General features: G+C 37.2%; 1 protein-coding gene across 1 annotated transcript; it reads right to left on the bottom strand.

Moving 5' to 3' along the window:
• Positions 1-4,189: 4,189 nt before the first annotated feature.
• LOC129257682 (uncharacterized) lies at positions 4,190-18,501 on the bottom strand. The gene is made up of 5 exons (XM_064096576.1): positions 18,141-18,501; positions 11,642-14,331; positions 10,320-10,400; positions 9,273-9,493; positions 4,190-7,882 (listed from the first exon to the last, which is right to left on the bottom strand). The coding sequence occupies exons 2-5, from the start codon at positions 14,294-14,296 to the stop codon at positions 6,739-6,741; spliced, it is 4,101 nt and encodes a 1,366-aa protein (XP_063952646.1). The 5' UTR covers positions 14,297-14,331; positions 18,141-18,501; the 3' UTR covers positions 4,190-6,738.
• Positions 18,502-18,938: the final 437 nt, after the last annotated feature.

Here is an 18,938-nt window from a genome sequence, read left to right as displayed (position 1 = left end):
TCAATAAAGTATGTAATATGATCTTTGACCCCCTAGAGAACCTTTGACCTTATCATCCTCACGAACACACATGTGGTATTACCCAAGGATAATTTGCACCAAGTGTAAACACAAGTGATACAGAAATGAGAAAGTTGAACAACAAGTAGAGCGCCTCTGGCAGTCTCACCTGCATCTTGCGATTCTATATATAGCAGCAGTGCTGACTTTGGAAACTACTATAAAATAATTATTTACAAAAAACACCATTCATATAATGATACAATACTACATTCATTGACAATAAATGACATTGGACCTTGATCATGCGACCTAAGACTTGTCAGTGATACTTGATTACCCCATAATCATCATTTTATAAACTATATCTATAAACTTTGAAAGTTATGACAGCAATCTAATAACTACCTAAAAATTGCCAAAGTTAAATGACCTTTGACTTTGGTCATGTGACCTGAAACTCGCAAGAGATGTTCAATGATACTTAATTACTCTTATGTCAAAATTTTATGAACTAGACCAATACACTTTCAGAGTTATGATGGTAATTTAACAAATACCCCCAACATGGCCAAAGTTCATTGACCTGAAATGACCTTTGACCTTGGTCATATGTGAACTGAGACTGGCACAGGATGTTAAGTGATACTTGATTACCCCTAAATCCACATTTTATAAACTATATCTATAAACTTTGAAAGTTATGACAGCAATCTAATAACTACCTCCAAAATGGCCAAAGTTAAATGACCTTAAATGACCTTTGACTTTGGTCATGTCAACTAAAACTGACATAAAATGTTTAATGATACTTGATTACTCTTATGTCCAAGTTTCATGAATCAGGTCCATAAACTTTCAAAGTTATGATGGTAATTCAACAGATACCCGCCAAAATGGACAAAGTTCATTGACCTTTATCATGTGACCTGAAATTCGCACAGGATGTTCAGTGATACTTGATTACTCTTATGTCCAAGTTTCATGAATCAGGTCCATAAACTTTCAAAGTTATGATGGTAATTCAACAGATACCCGCCAAAATGGACAAAGTTCATTGACCTTTATCATGTGACCTGAAATTCGCACAGGATGTTCAGTGATACTTGATTACTCTTACGTCCAAGTTGTATGAACTAGACCAATAAACTTTTAAAGTTATGATGGTAATTCAACAAATACCCCCAACATGGCCAAAGTTCATTGACATTAAATGACCTTTGACCTTGATCATGTGACCTGAAATTCGCACATGATGTTCAGTGATACTTGATTACTCTTATGTCCAAGTTTCATGAATCAAATTCATAAAATTTTAAAGTTATGATGGTAATTCAACAGATACCCTCAATCTGGCCAAAGTTCATTGACCCTAAATGACCTCTGACCTTGGTCATGTGACTCGAAACTCCGGCAGGATGTTCAGTTATACTTGATTAACCTTATCTCCAAGTTCATGAACTAGGTCCATATATTTTCTAAGTTATGATGACATTTCAAAAACTTAACCTTTGGTTAAGATTTGATGTTGATTCCCCCAACATGGTCTAAGTTCATTGACCCTAAATGACCTTTGAACTTGGTCATGTGACCTGAAACTCAGGCAGGATGTTCAGTAATACTTGATTAACCTTATGGCCAAGTTTCATGAACTAGGTCCATATACTTTCTAAGTTATGATGTCATTTCAAAAACTTAACCTTCGGTTAAGATTTGATGTTGACGCCGCCGCCGCCGCCGTCGCAAAAGCGGCGCCTATAGTCTCACTCTGCTATGCAGGTGAGACAAAAACTAGAAGAAAAAGGATGGACATTTTACATTTTGACCCCTAGATAACCTTTGAAACATCATCCTCATGAACACATATGTGGTATTACCCAAGGATCATTTGAACCAAGTGTGATTAAAATTGATGCACAAATAAAGAAATGAGAGCAAGTTGAACAAAAACTTGACCTTTTGACCCCTAGATGACCTTTGATCCCATCATCTTCATTAATATATTTGTGGTATTACCCACCGATCGATATGTACCAAGTGTGAACATAATTGATGCAGAAATAAAGAAATGAGAGCAATTTAAAGACAAACTAAAATTTGTGTAATAGGCCAACGGACCAACAGGAAAAGTGATCACTAGGTCTCTGGCGAATTTCATTCAGGCAAGACAAAAAAGAGTGAACTTTGCAAAGTTAATGAAATGCGATTTTACCGTAGATGGTCACCTACTTTTACTAATGACAGTGTCAAAAAGGTCAAGAGAATCCTATATTTCAAAGTATCAGGGGCCTACAGTATACAAATTGTGAAAGGTAGGGTTAATTGATTTTCTGTTGATATTTGTACTTTAAAACAGAAGATACAAATGAGCAAAGAATCACACACTTCATACTAATTCTTACAACAAAAAAACATTTCAAAATTTTATTGAATTTTTTCTTCTTCTGGACAAACAATGCAAATCAGATGTGTGAAGGTAAGTTTTATAAATTAGCAAATACCTAAATTGATTTTTAGAATTTTCGTCCAAACTGGAGCACTAAAGCTTGTACTTTGAAATCAAGAAGAAGTTCCATGGAAACCTTGATTTTGATTGAGTTATACAATATTGGGCATCAATGGCGACAGAGATACAAAGTAGGAAATATGATGCAATGGTGCCTATTATAAAAATGCTAATTTGCAAGATTACATGAAGCAAAATGACACCCCCCCCCCTCTGAACTCGATCATATGTAGATTACGGGTCTGATTTCATATGCATGTTGTAAAACAATGGAGAACACATAGATCGTGACCATCTCTTAACACACTATAAACTAACAGGCATCCATCTGTATCAGACTCTTCAACTATAACTGGTGGACAAGTTTAATATTGACTTTTATTCTAAGGGGATCTTTTCTTTTTGTTCACTGTATTTCAGCAGTCAGAGATGCAACTGGTAACAATCTCTGAACTTTCACAGTGACATAGGTTAGCAATGACTGAATTTCCTCAAAGAATTAGACCAATCTAGACACAAATTTTTGGAAATTTTCAAAAAATAAATTGTTATGAAATATGCTTTAGAGTGTGCTACATTTCCTTGACTCATCTCTTATGAATACAGCTTGCTGACAAATCATTTTACACATAGGGGAAGGCGGGGTAAGTTGTGACACTTTTTGCATTTTGCGTGTTAAAATTGATATGACTAATAATATTGTAGAAATAAGTACCTTGCCTTTAAATTTGATTATTGGGAAATATTTTTTACCTATATATAACTTTCTACCCCCACACTGAAAGTCATTGTGACCTTTGAAAAAAACGATGTCAAATGGCTCAACTTGCCCCATCTGTGGGGTAAGTTGTGCCACCTTCTGGGGTAGGTTGAGCCACAAAATCTATGTACAAAATGTATGCGGGAAGAACCAGCATGTCATTTTTTTATTTAAAATCTTTTCACTTGCTAATTCTTTATAAATACTAACATCCTCTAAAAGTAAAAGAATTGTCGTGTGAATTTGCTCCTTTCTGCCTGCATATCAATGGCTTTTAAGGTTTTTTTAAAATTTTTATTATACATTACCATAAGAATTACCATGGCTCAATTTGCCCCAGGTTGGCTGGCTCAAATTACCCCAGTCCGAACTTTATGCGATATTTTTACGGTTACACTTCGTAATTCCGAAGGTTCTTTATTCCGAAGGTTTGTAATTCCGAAACACGTAAATTGCCTATACCTCGATGTTCGTTAATCCGAAAAAGTAAAAGGGTTCGTTAATCCGAACATTTGCGGCGTTATTCCGAAGGTTCGATAATCCGAAAACGAAATAAGGTTCGATGTTCCGAAGGTTCGTTAATCCGAAAACGAAATAAGGTTTGTTGTTCCAAAGGTTTGTTAGTCCGAAAACGAAATAAGGTTAGTTAATCATTTAGTTTTCGGACTAACGAACCTTCGGAATTACGAACCTCATTTCTTTTTCGGATTAACGAACCTTCGGAATAACAAACCTCATTTCGTTTTCGGACTAACGAACCTCCGGAAATACGAACCTTCGGAATAACGAAGCTTCGGAATTACGAATGTATGCGTATTTTTACATCCACACAATTCTTATGCATCCATCATGTAAAAGACTATGACAAGAATGAGAATCCATACCTGGACTAACAATATTGTTCTTATTTCTTTATTATATTTAAAGACGTGTGTGGGTAAAAAGCACTGATATATTTCACACCCTTTTTTACTTTTTTGGCTGAAATTTGTATTTTTCCCTCTAAAAAAGTACTTTTTGTTTCAAAGTTGAAAACAATGTGATGGGGTTAAGGGTTATGTAATGGGTCATCAATACATGACACCACCATAATGTCTGACTCATTCGTTATCGGCCTGGGGATGGTGGCTCAACTTGCCCCTATGCTCAACTTACCCCACCTTCCCCTGCTATTCAAACATGAACACTAAACTCAACACCTGAAAGCTTGCCAGACATAGCAGCAAGTGAAGTGAAAATGCAAACTGGATGGTGATGAATTGAGTTGCATTATCAGATTGACATAATACTTTATTACTTATTCCTGGAAAGAAATATCCACATTACTAAGTACAAGGGTTAATTTATGAAATATCAAACCAAGATTCTTGGTAAAAAGAAGTCTGATAATCGCAAAGTTGCAAGATCAAAAGTTTCATTAATGAAACTTTCCACTGTATAATGATATCATGAAAGAAAAATTCTGAATAGTGATTGAACTTGATCAATGATAATAAGTGGAAATAGACTTTTAGCACTGTGATTACATGCCCATCCATGGTATTCCCCGTGCAATTTACTCAACTTTTTGGGGCAATAGAGGCAAGTGTTCCCTAAAAGGCATCTATAATTTTCTGTGGAAAGGAGAAATTGAGACAACATATTTCTTTTAGCAAAGTTGATGAGAGGAATATAATTGAGCTACACCATGTATTTCCATATATCGTCTCTTTGAAATTGTTCTGAAGACATATACACAATTGGGATGTACAGTATATCATTTCCTATGAAGAAAGGAAATTATTAAGATTCATATCATTTAGCTAGGAAGCAAGCCATGAAATTCAAGAAGCTTTTTTTTAACAATATGAAGCCATCTGATTTTTCATTAATAATGATAACAATGTTTTCATTTTGATTACTTGGTAATTTCTTAAATGGAATGCTGTTAATGGTTTTATTCAAATAGTTAGAAACTATAATTAAACTTGTAAACTGTATCAACAAACTCATATTACAGCTCTAGTTCTTATCTCATTTCCCCAATTTCTTCCTTCGATGTTTACATGTACATCCCAAAATCACTCCAAACCCTACTTGTCCAATAGATAATATGAAACAAAAAACCCATGCCATCAACTTACGCTTGATACCTCATCAAAACAACTAACTTACCCTTAAAATGCATTAAAAACAGGTGAGCATAAGGGTGTTAATATTAATTTATTGCATATAAAAAGGAATTTATAGTGGTCTTGATAAAAAACATTAAAAAAATCATGATAGTTGATTGTTTATATGACAAATTACTCGTCTTGAAATCATATCAATTGGTATCTGAATATGTGGAAGTCTCTATTAAAAAAAATAACAAAAACATAACAAATTCTGAACAAATTTATACCAAAAGCAATTACTCTTTTTTCCTTTATGATACTAACAATGCAAGGTATACATGTACTCAAAAAGCATGTAAACATACAAAGATTTCTAGATATCTCAAGTCAAGATGACATGAGCTAATTTCATAAAACATAATGATATATTTATGTTTTTAAGTCATAAGCAAATAACATTACTCTCTAGTTACTTTCTTGCTTGTCTTAACATCACTTTTAATAAACCACTGTAATATACAGTCCCAAATCTAATATGCCATAAAGCCTTAAATCATGATCAATGATCTTACAAACCTTGAATAAGGTAACAAAGTATTTTGGAAGCAAGAGATACATTCAGACGCACTACTGGTAATTTCTGATAATTACAGTGATCATTCTTAAGAAAAAACATATCATATATCATATATAGAGAAAAGCAAAGCTTCAGATTACCATGGATTCATGTATATTAAATCCAGTCATCACCTATTCCAATCGTGGTTTACAAAATTATCAATTTAAACAATTAGCCACTAAATTTTTTATAAAGTTCCTATAATTATCATTATGCTGCTTATTTGGATTCATTCAGCCATTTAGTAAGGACGATATTTTTTCCATTTATCCTTTAGTAAGGACAATAGGAATAAATTATCAATTTTGTAGAGGAATCGAAAGTCATAATTTCATACTGAAATATGATATCATAAGGCCTGTTTAAAATAGTTAAGCCTATAATTGTAAATTTGGCATTAACTCCCATGGAAAGAAACCTTGATTTTGATTGGCTGCAAAGCCTTTACCACGATGGTAGTGGCCATAATGGCAATAGTTGTAACCCTTTATTAAATGGGCCCAAGATATCTCCCTTTGATAGTGTTAGGTACCATACTGTGATAAACAGTATATATTATTTGATTCTAAAAATGTATATCCCTTAGTACTTGGGTAAGGAATTTATTATAGCCCATCTAATGATACTTAAGCAAAATGTAGGAATAAGTTGTAAAAGACAACACTTCTTCAAATATCCTCTTACCTAGAAAATACAATGTTGACAACTCTCCCCTAAAGACAATCTAGGATGTGGAAAAGAAGGGTTAGACATCTCATCAAAGATGTTTCTGCTGTTTCTTTGCGGAAGACTTACGGGAATACTTAGGAAGATATTTGCCTGCACCCAAACCCGCCTCCAATGCCTCATACAGCTCTTCAACATGACGAACACGTGGATCCTGCAATGGAGGGTTAGGAATCTGTGTGCTTGTTGAAGTGATTCCTTGTACTCTCCCTGCAGAAGAGTTAGAGTTTGTTAGAAGTTGATTTTCATGGCTCAAAACAGATTCTTTAGGAGCATACGGTACATTAGCGGAGAGATTTTGAGGGTTAGGAAGGCACTTGTTTAGCACAGACATCCCTACCTCTCCATTACCAGCTAGACAGACATCTCCAATATGATTAGGGCCAGGCTTTGGAATTTTCAGGATTGGCTTGTTGGTAGTTGGCATCCCCTGCATTTGGACTGAAGTTGCATTAGTATATTGAGGAGCATGATTTCTTCTTGACTGCCAAGCAGACATCCATGGGACACAAGATGGTTGAGAATGCAATATTGGAGGATCAGGAACACAAGGGTCCACCACCTGCTTGCTGACCACAGAAGCTCCCTGCTCATGAATTGAAGTTGCCTTCGAATCCTTGGGGGTAAGATTTCTATACTGTGAATCACAAGCCCATGGAGTACAGGATCCTCCAGCTTTCAGAATGAGAGCATGAGAATTGACAATCTGTGCATTGATAGGGGAAAATCCCAGCTCCTGGACTGATGTTTTAGGATCCCCTGGAGGATGAATGCCTGACCGTGAACCAGAATCGCATGGAATAAAAGAGCTTCCAGATTGCAGAAGGGGATGAGGATCCAGGATATGAGTACTAGCCAAAGGGGTTCCCTGCTCCTGGCCCGAGACTGCTTTAGTATGCTCCAGAGGTTGAGTTCCTGACCCTGGCTCTTCAGCCGATGATGGAAATTGTCTTCCTGGATCACATTCTCCAGCAGTACTCGGTTCTTCAACAGGTACAGGGCAATCAGTAATGCAAGGCTGAGGTGCTTGCACGCTGGGCATTTCCTGCTCTTGAGCTGAAGATATATCAAGATCTCTGCTGGAACTTAGTCTTGATTGAGGTCCTTTTCTCCATGCATTACAGAGCTCTTCAACAATGCAGTTGTGCTCTGTGAGAAGATCCACATTCAAATCTCTGAAAAAAAATCACGATAAATGTAATATAACATAAAAATGAATCCTTCATAATCTAAAAGACAATATCTACATGTATATGATATTACAAACATATGACTGATATGGCTCAGCTTATGTAGTGTCTTCCAGCCAGAGTAACAATATTTAGTACAGATTAGACTCAGATCATGACTGAAAGACCAAAAATGTTTCCTTCTTGTTGCATATTTGCAGGTTTGCAACATCTGAAATATTTTATTCATGAAACAGAATGATAGAAGCCCCTCAATAACAGAAAGGATAATTACCACTCGAGGGTTCAGAGGTTTTTATTTACCTCAAATTAACTTTCATAGACACAGGTGATATATCCATCAAATAGTAGGGGCGATAATAAAAGTAATACCTACTCAAGATGATGATGAGTATGATGATTGATGACAGTAAGTTTGCAATTCATCAGCATTATTACTTTGATTATTATTGGTATCAATGGTCAATCTACCAAGCATTTTTGTATATTTGAATCAATTTTTTTCCATTAAGTAATATCTTTGGAAGCATCATGGTGCAGTGATTCTAACTCTCTCTTTTCAATCAATGATAATGGGTTGGAATCCTACTCCCGGTGTTACTTTTATTCAGCGAGAAATTCATCCACACTGAACTGCAATCAACCAAAGTGAGGTGAATGGGTAGAAAAAAATACATGTGTACAGAGCTGCCAACCTATAAAAGTAAAAAAGTAGTAATCCAGAAGCTCAAAAGTAATAATTTTGAGATAAAAGTAGTTATTTCATATGCAACGCGCAGTAATATAAATTTCTTTAAAGACAAAATAGAACAGCACCTAATGTGCACAGATGCCAACCCTACAGGGTAATTGTCAGGAACATTTACCCACGTTACAAAATAACTTTTTGACGCCAATTGCCCGGTCGGGAAAGTAAATTTACAAATAGCTGAAAAATATATTTACAAATAACTGAAAAAATATATTTCGAGAAAACACCGCGTATGACATGCATGGTGAAAACAATGAGACATGATCATGCGTGAAATGAATATTATCACCTGCCTTCAAATGATTATGACACTGTGCAATGTATTTAACTATGTGTGTATCAAACGAGCACATTCCTATTCATGCTCAAAGCATAAAAACTATTAAAGGTCAAAGTGAAATGGCATAACTTGACATGAAAATAGTAGTGATTTTTTCTTAATTTCTTAATAGTTGGCAGCTCTGTGTGTTTTTCCATTATAATTCAAACTCCCTACATAGGAAAGAAAGATCAAACTACAAAGCACAACTCATCTTCATATTTCATGCAAAAATTCATACCCGTAAGTAAAAAACAAATCATACCCGTAAGTAAAAAACTTCCTAATTTAGAGTATACATGTACCTGTACATCTTGCGCAAGAAATGTGGTATAAGGGTACAGGTCAGGACAGCCATGTTCTTCAGATTTGCGACATCCTGATCATCAACTCCACTGACAGATTGAGAGACCACTTGGACTACAGCAGACGGAATAATGCTATACCTCTCACACAGTTCTGTGAATGATAAAGGATGGGGTATCCAATGTGACAGGCTGGTGCGACTGATGAGTTGATTAGCCACCTGTAAATAAACCAGATGATGTATTACAGCCATTCAGTGTGTCAAATACAGATTTAAAAAAAAAACATACATAATCACAGGATTGATTGGAGAGAAATCTCAGACCAATGCCTAAAAGGATTCAAATCTCAAATCAGAATCCGGTCACGAACTGAGAGTCAAGAGATATATTCAATGATTACAATCTTGATTTTAGACTAACCTGTACATATTCAGAGATTAGAAACATTGTCCTGCGGCTAACATTACACTATCCCTAAACATTGCAAAAAATATTTGTTTATGAAGTAAAGAGTGGTCTTGTTGAAGATTAATAAAGATAGGAGATTCAAATTCATTTCAATATCTCCCTTTACATGTTATTCTTCTACTTTAAACCAAGTAAATTTGACTTATTGTAGACTAACTTTGATCAGTAACCTCTTTATTAAAGCCTTACTAGGATGCAATTTTTTCATCTAAATTAAAATGACTAAATTCATTTTGGCAAATTCATGGTTGGTTTGGTTTTTTACACATCATGGGCAAACAAGACAAATTGTACTGTAAGTTCCCACAAAGTCAATCCCCCATTCAAAATAAGTTCAAATGAATTAACAGGGATTGCCACTTTGATAGTATCAGCAGCAAAAATGTTTTATTGTAAGTTAGTGATCAGCTCTTGTTAAATCAGTATAATCGAAAACATAAACTGCATAAAAGAAGTTAAATTGGTAAGCAGCATCAGGGTATTTTTATTGATGAAGAGGTGGTGGGAGAGGGAAGGGGGAGGGTCACCCTTGTATGTACTCATATTATGAATGATCTACGAACACTGATTTCTCACCTTGATATCAAATACGTTTTCGATGTTGAGAGGCATCTTATCACGCAGCATAGAAGAGATCTTTTGGACATCATACACCACCTTTAAAATGACAAGGATATAACAAAAAGTAATTTCTAATCCAAAAGAGATTAAAATCGACTTGTTTTTTTTGTTACATAACGAGATTCTTTTAAAGAGAATAAGAATTTTCAACTAAAAAAAAAGATACTAAAAAGTGTAGGTGACATTTTTTTTTTTTGGGGGGGGGGGGGGTGTCATTCATGAGCATGACTAGGTGGACCTAGCCATATTCTGTGCCTCTTTTATCATTCACTTTTTAGATATTCAACTCCCATTGACATTATCATTTTCAGCTGCCCTCATTTCCAGTTATTTCACCACCTAACTTGAGTCATTATTGTACATGCACATGTAACCCTCCTGGATCACTGCCAAGTGAGAACATAACAGGATATCATTGGTTTCCGCACCATTCGAGTAGCAGAATCAAGTTGCTTTATTATACTCTTCACAGTATACATGCCGGTATACATGTACCCATGAATCTCGTATGCTACTGTGGAAACATTAAAGAGTATTTCTCAAACAGCAAATAGTGATCACAAGGACATGTACTGTACCTACAGAACATCACTTAATAAATATCTACAACCACCCACAGAAACGTTTTCTTTACAAGCTGGAAGGGAAATTGCTGCCCTATAAAAACACCCTCTGCCATCCTTTTTATTAATAATGACTGGTATGGGATAGTCTGAGTCTTTTTTTTTTAAGTTGAAATAAATGGTGCAAATCTCAGAGGAGAATTTTTATTTTACCCACTTTCAGAAAGTCCCCCCCCCCCCCCCCGCCTTATAAGTTTTTTTTTATTTGATTATTATTCTATCCAGATTTTCAAATTTCAAATGAAATTTGGTAACAACTGATTAACTTTGAAAAGCCTTGTCAGATAATAAATAATCACAAATAATGGGAAACATTATCCTGACACAAATCTCTGCAACAGAAAATAAATTTATTCTGATGTAGTGTAAGCTTGTTTATTGCTTCCTAATAAAAATTTGATCGTGTACACAATAACACAACATAAGGGTGACACGACATTTGCTCCTGCAACTATTGCTCCGGGATTTATTTCGTCTAAGATATAGAGTTAGGGTTGCAATAGGGGTTTTATTTTAGGTTTAGGGTTAGGTTAAGGATAGGGTATAGTGTTAAATCCTGGGTTGAAGTTGACGATTCTTTTAGTGTGTGGAATTCACAGCGGAGCAATTGTCGCCGGAGCAATTGTCATGGAACCAAACATAAGACTTGCTGACCTTGAGAATAGTTGAACTTGTGAGAAGAAGTGATAACTGCTCAAAAATGTCTCCTGTTTTGCTTGGTGTCCTGCTCTGTCCCACAGGCTGCTCACATTTGGATGATGCTTGGGCTACACACCGCTGGATCTTTGCTGCGATCACTTTACCATCCCACTGCTTCAATACAAACCACTTACTGTCACATTCTATGCCAACCACTGATGATTTACTTTCAAAGAGAGAAGAACAGGCCTGTGCCCATTCTTCAGCTGTCTCAACAACATGAACTACCATAGAGCCTCTTGGTGTCTGAAATTTAGGATCAGTTTTTCGCTTTTTGCTTGTGTTTTCTTCTGTGCATTCAGCATTATCTTTTCCCTTGATCTTTCTCTTTGTCACACCTCCTTCAACTCTAGATAATGGTACTTGAGCAGATCTAAGAATAATAACGCCACTGCTATTCAGAAATCTATCTTTGCAGAGGGCAAGAGTACGATTTACTTTCTTCTTTGATTCCCCAAATACTCGCCTCTCTTGTACTGTAAGGTTACTTCTAATGAAATCCACCAGCTCATCTAATTGACGACTCCTTTTTAAATACTCCTCTACTTTCTTCAGACCAGTCACCCACGGATTTACTTTCATTTGTGCTGTCTTGCACAACACAACAAGGTCACTTGGGGGTATGACATGAAAAGTGTCTTTCTGCAACAGGAGTATTGAGAGCAACTCCTCTGGTGTTCTCCCAAGGATTCTTCTTGCTGGCTTGTCAAGTTTTGAAGAAGCTACAATGGAAGTATGAATGTCTTGCAACATCATAGGTCCATGATTTTCAAGGAGCTTTTCAATGAAACACAAGCCTCTATTGAAATCTCTTGAGGATTCACTTTTACCAGCTTCATGAGAAATTTCTGTTTGTTTGCAGATTGAAGTAGAGTCAAGATTGATGTTCTTGTCACCGGCATTCAATGACTTTGAGGCGTTCATATCTTCAGTAGATGAACAAAATACTTGTGTATGTACTGGTTCATCCACAGACTGTTCAACAGAGACTTCTGGGGCTCCATGCCTTTTAATTCCATGTGACTTTGGAGGGTCACTGAGGGCCTTTCGGCGTCTCTTTGTGAGAGACACACTTCCATCACCGTGTATGAGGAAACGTTCGGGGTGTGCTGCTAGCAATCTCCTGAGTGAACGTACCCCGGAAATACATCCTGTGCTCAAAGACTCATGTCTGACAACTTGTTTCAACAAAGTTTTCACATAACATTTCTGGCAAGTTCTCAGATATTTTTCAAGGTACTCAATAACTTTGGTCACTTGGTTCTTGTCTTCGTGACGGCTAGTCCTCAACATTACAACACCCGGAGGAGATACAAACTTGAAAACTGATGGCTCTCTGGTGATAGTATAAGCTAGTTCCTTTTTGTTCCTGCCAAGTACCCTCTCTTCATTTGCTGTCATTACCTTGCATTGTTTAAGCATGTTCAGTAATATACCTACTGGTTGTGGGCCTTTCTTCTTCAAGAAATCTTCTATCTTCTTTATGCCACTTTTATAATTTGATGAAAACAATGACCGTGAGCAAATATCATTACCCTGAACGTGAAAAGACAGCTTTTCATCACGGAGTACTTCAGAGAGCTCACATCTACATAGATTCTCAGAATTAGGGATTTTAGAAGTGGCTTCACAGAGCTTTTCAATACTAACCCACTCATCGCATTTATTCAAGTAGCTATTAATCCATACAATTAGAGCTTGATGTCTGCATGGCTTTCGGCAACCAGATTTCAAGTGAACTCGACCAGAATGAGATAATGGCTGAAACAATTGTTGTTCTTTACAAATGGTGTCCAAAAGAGCCTTCTCATTCTCACCAAGGGCCCTCAGTTCTGTCTCAGAAAGATTATCGGCATCTTTCAGCATATTCAGCAATACATTGATCTTTGTTGGACCATTCCTCACAAGAACATCTGTCATTTTCTTGAGACCAGACCGGTAGTACGACTTTTCAAAGACATTATTTCCTTGAACATGGAAATGCTTGCGAATATTAGGAAGCAATATCAAGGACGCCAAGGCACACTTACAGGACTGCTTACCAGCACCAAGCTGAGATTTATACTTGTTCATATCATCAATGGTAGACCAACCAGAATGCTTTTTAAGGCACTGCTCAATCCATCCTATCACCCCTGAATGACAACAGGATTGATCTAAAATTGGATGCACACCACATAACACTATCAAACCAGTAAACGGCTCTGTTGAGAAAATTGCAGACTCACTGCATACGGTAGATTTCAGGTCTTTCTTATTCCTTCCAAGCGCCACTTCTTCACCCTCTGTCAGAATTTGTCTCAGATTCTTATGAAGTGTCTTTAATGATAAAGGGCCCCTCTCCTGAAGTAGATTTCTCAACTTTTTGAGACCGTTTTCATAGCTTGTCTTCAAGAAGACCACATTCTCTCGAATAAGAAAATGCTTCTGAAAGGTTGAACTTTTTAATACTTCTGAGACTTCACATCTACATGCCCTGTGGGTGTCTGGAAGGCTGGACATTGCACTGCACAGTTTATCCAACTCAACCCAGCCTCTGCGTTTCTTCAGATTCTGTTCAATCCATTCACTTAGTCCTGGATGACTACAAAGATCGCCACAACTGGTCATGACGATTTAATACTGATATCCTCTGCGATAAAAGTCTGCAGGGAAAACAAACAAACATTTGGCAAACTATAAATCTTTTGTATGCAAAAAAAGTTCACATGCAACTTGGGAAATGATATTCAAGAGCAATAACTGTAGTATAGCCCAATTAATGTAGCATTTTATGCATATATAGTTAACGAAATTGACAAAATGTCATTAAAAACAAGAGTCTAATAAACAGCTGAGCAAGAAACAAGAAAACAAATGGTCTATAAAGGAACATGACAAACTATAGAGCAAGTGCTCTGATATTATCAGTAGCGAATGCAAGTAAATGCACCAACATTGAGCATGTTGATAATGTTGATGGATCATTCCTCCTTTCATCACAAGAACAGCCATTTATGTACCCAAGAGCTTGGGAACAACACTTATGTGCCAACCAAATTCATCCCCCCTTTGTTACAGCAAACACATTTTTTAGGCATCATATATAATTGTTTTTTTTAATTAAAAGTTTGATGACCTAAACGACCTCTGGCCTTGACTAGAAATGAATGTTGACCTTGACAAGGAAACTTGGTATTCATTCCATATGATGTGATATCCAATAACCATCTCATACAATTTCAATGAAAATATAAAGTCAAATGTGACCAGTCATCCTAATACCTTGATCACATTTGTTTTACGACGGCCATACGGCGAGTCGAAAACAGCCGTTTTAACATTTTGTTTGTACCAGCTACATATAGGTGGTTTTAGTGGTATAAAACCACAATAAGTCCCCCATAATGAATTTTTTGAGACATTCATTTAGCTTGAAAAAAAAAACACACACAAGCTATGCTTTTCAAAATTGATCAACAGTAACCCACACAAGTACTTGATTCAATGCAGAAGAAATTAATTCAGTGAGAGTTTCATAAAATAATAAAGGAGAAAACAAGGTTTGAATTTCAAGATTCACTTAAGCATGACATGTGCACATAATCTTTGCAAATGGCCTCAATGAAACTCTTGTATCAACTGAATAACTTCCTTTTTGACAAGCACACTTTACATTTTTTTTATTTACCAAATTACTAATAAGGCTATTTTATCAGATCATGCATCACAGTCACAAATACTGGAATACATGTACACGGTCGATATACAATTCATAAAATAATATCAACAAGTGTAGACACATTATGACATAGGTATTTTACACGACGAAAAAGTACACGTCACATATTTTACTTGGCTAATTGTTTTAATGCACATATGATATATTCTCTAAACAATTGTTGTCTCGGGTTACCTTAGCCTCTTGTCGAGGCCCTGGTGGCTGCTTCCCGAGCGAAGCGAGGGATTTCCTAATCCGCGAAGCAAATTAGGCCTGGCGCGAGCCTGTCTCGCTGCGCTCTGCTTCGCTATATCCCTTGCTTCGCCATGTTCGCTCGGAAAGCAGCCGACAGGGCCTCGACAAGAGGCTAGGGTTACCTGGGCCCCGTAACACAAAGGCTAATGAAATGGCCTATCAAGATAATTGTTGCATGCGCACTTTGCTCAGCAGACTGACTAGGAACCAATCAGATTCATTCTTTTAAATTATTGCTAACCTTTCTGTTATGGGTCCTAGGTCATTGCTACACAATTATGAGAATACCAACTGAAATATGTATGATATGAAGTCTCAAATTGAATTAATCAAATGTTGGGAGGAGGATAAGAAGGAGGGGGAGAAGAATGAGGATCAGGAGGAAAAGAAGAAGAAGCTGATGATGAAGAAGAAGAAGCAAAATAAGCTGATGAAAAAGAGAAGAAGAAAGGAGAAGATTAAGAGGGAGAAGAAAATGAAGGGGAAGGGGAAGAATAGGAAGAGGATAATGAATATGATTAAAAAGAAGATAAGAGAATGAAAAGGAAGGAGGAAAGGATGAGAAAGATGGACAATTGGGAGAGGGGGTGAGAGAAAAAGAGGAAGTACGAGATTACAAATACTAGAAAAATGATATTGAAATTACATTCTGTATTGTTGGGAAATAAAAGAATAATAAAACATCAAGTGGAGGTAAAAATTGATAAAATATTCAATGAAAACATGACTATGCAGGGTATTGATAAAATGTGTGTTTTGAATTATAATAATTATATTGATTGGCAAATCAAGAAGAAAATTATTTGATAAATTATGATTGAACATGTAAGTTAAAAAAGTTATGAAGATCAAGATGACTGGTAAGATACCTTTGTGATCAATCAAATTTGGTGGTACAAAATAGATCATATGGTTGGTTCAGTAATCTCATTATCAAATTGGGTAGCACTTGATTCAATAAAGTCTGCATCAATATTGGAATCCTTGTTGCTTTCTAAATAAAAGTCATAGTCAGTTTTTGATGAACACTTAATGCATGGTACAATATCTGTGTTATTGTAATTATATCTCATCATTGTTGCTTTAGAAGTCTTACCAGGTAGGGTAAAGCACTCTTTTTGTAGCATTCTGTTCTACACTCGAGTTCATGTAGCCTCTTTAATACTGTGTCTCAGCATGGCTTTGGGGCAACCAGTCACAAAAATAATAAGGGGACTGTTAAAGGAAAGCTAATTAGGCAAAGCCATTCTCTTTTTTCCTTCAGAGGATAGATCATATACTTTGAGAGCCTGTCAGAATGATTTGTAGCTTGTTCTGCATAGGGTACGCTTTTGAACCGACTCTATTTGAGCCTCCTGGTTTTATAGTAAGTAAAGAGTGCTAGAATACATAGAACTGGTCTTCTTAAATAGAGAGAACCTTCCTGGTGACTTGTGTTTGTTTCCAGATGTCGGGGGGGGGGGGGGTCCACTGTATAGGACTGGGTAATAGGTGTTTCATAAAGCTGTTCATAAGTAACAAGTGACTTTATGCACGACTGGTGATCCTTATTACTATACTGCAAGAGTCACCAGTCGCTTGTAACTTATGGAATATGGACAGCAAAACACCAGGCTTTTTTCTGGTCCTAGATAATGACACCACCCCCCCCCCCCTCCATGCAAAGTCACAATGATTGAAAGTGCTGCATATGGCAGCATAGCCATGATGCCTGTGCCCTTGCTTGGCTAGCTAGCTGAGTGAAAAATTAATGTTAATTCATTGAAAGAAACAAATGCCAAAATTGTTAACTTTCTCATCCGATGACGAGTACTTTTTGTACCAGGTCCAGGACTCAGCCTCAGGAGCTTCGAATCTGTTTGAAAATTGAAGCTCCTAGGCTTAATATATCCCGGGACCATATGTATCAGGGGCCGCGGAACGGTTTTCAAAGTGGGGGGGCTGACCATGCTAAAAATCACAATCATATGGTCATCTTTACGGTTTTGTACATGGTTTTGGAAAAAAGTGGGGGGGGGGCTGAAGGAGTGAAGCCCCCCCCCCCCCCAGCTCCACGGCCCTGTATATCCACAAGTTAAACTCACGAACAGGCAATCAAACTCAAGTCAAAGAATCTATTACAATCTATAAAGTATAACAATGTGAATTCAATTACAAAGCCAAGGAGAGCAGCATTGGACATTTCTACTAAAGACTTTAATTTAGTAAGTTCAATCTGCCCGGGGACGGAGCCCCGGGTGGAGCTCCGTCCGCGCATTGACAGCATGCATTTAACCAAAGCATTTAACGCTGCATCACACTTCACGCGAAAACTAACTTTGTTACTGTTACTGTTAGACTAGAAAAGTAGAGTTTTGACTGATGCCATACGAGGTTGAGCCATCGGCATCGACGAGTCGTAGTCTGCAAGTGAAATAAGATATATCTTTTAACTAGTTTACATCTTCCTAATCCTATGATGTGTTTAAAAACATATTAAAAGAAAATAATGAAAATTACCCGTCAAGTATATTAGCGTCTGCGTGCTCGGTTGTACGGCCGGTGGTACCGGACGACCGGTGGCTCAGCCGCGCTCAGATCAGTGTACGTGTCGAGCCGGCCGGGCAGCTAGTTGCTGGAGGTGCGTGTAAACCATGGACCTATTCATGATTAAACATACCGGTACCCAGTTCATGTGCTTCCTCGACTTTTCAAAAAAACGAATTGAAAGAGACTTCCTGGAATTTTACAAATGCTCTCCAGTCTTCCACAATGATAAGACGAAAAGGGCCCCAGGGTCCAGTGCCGCAATGAGCCAATAATTTTGAGGGGGCGAAATATATGAGTATCTTTTACAGTACAGTCGGATCTTTTATCGGGCAAAATTTATTTAGAGTTGCGAGCGAGCGAAGCGAACGAGCAAAAAAAGAAGATGACGATGATGACGCGCACGGCAGATAGACGGCATCCTTTTTAGCATAGGCGGCGGAAGTGGGGAGGGGGGTCCTGCCCCCCCTAAATTTAAGGTGGGGGACGACCCCCCTAATATTTATGTTGATAACCCTTTTTTTTTTGCTTGTCCATTTTTTTTACCTGTGTCCATCCCAAAATTTCAGGTGGACCCCCCTCCTAAATTTTATGGCTTAATTCGCCGCCAATGCTTTTGAGTCATCAAAATCCGGCAATCATGCACGCTAGTTATCCTCATCGATGGTAGCTGGCCGAATCAGGGGGGGGGGGGGGGAATTAAGCTAGGCTGCGGATTGCCGCCCCCTCCCCCCTCCAGAGCAAAAAAAAAAGAAGAGTAAAAAAACGAAA

The sequence above is a fragment of the Lytechinus pictus genome, chromosome 3 (genome assembly GCF_037042905.1).
Source record: "Lytechinus pictus isolate F3 Inbred chromosome 3, Lp3.0, whole genome shotgun sequence".
Classification (NCBI taxonomy): domain Eukaryota; kingdom Metazoa; phylum Echinodermata; class Echinoidea; order Temnopleuroida; family Toxopneustidae; genus Lytechinus; species Lytechinus pictus.
Note: the sequence above shows the minus strand (reverse complement) of the source record. Positions and strands in the feature narration are given on the sequence as shown.

Coding starts and splice junctions, on each gene's coding strand:
- LOC129257682 (XM_064096576.1), bottom strand. CDS start 14,296: ATGACCAGTTGTGGCGATCTTTGTAGTCATCCAGGACTAAGTGAATGG. Junction 9,494..10,319: donor AAAACGTATTTGATATCAAG/GTGAGAAATCAG, acceptor GTTTATTTACAG/GTGGCTAATCAACTCATCAG. Junction 7,883..9,272: donor TTCTTGCGCAAGATGTACAG/GTACATGTATAC, acceptor ATTTTTTTTCAG/AGATTTGAATGTGGATCTTC.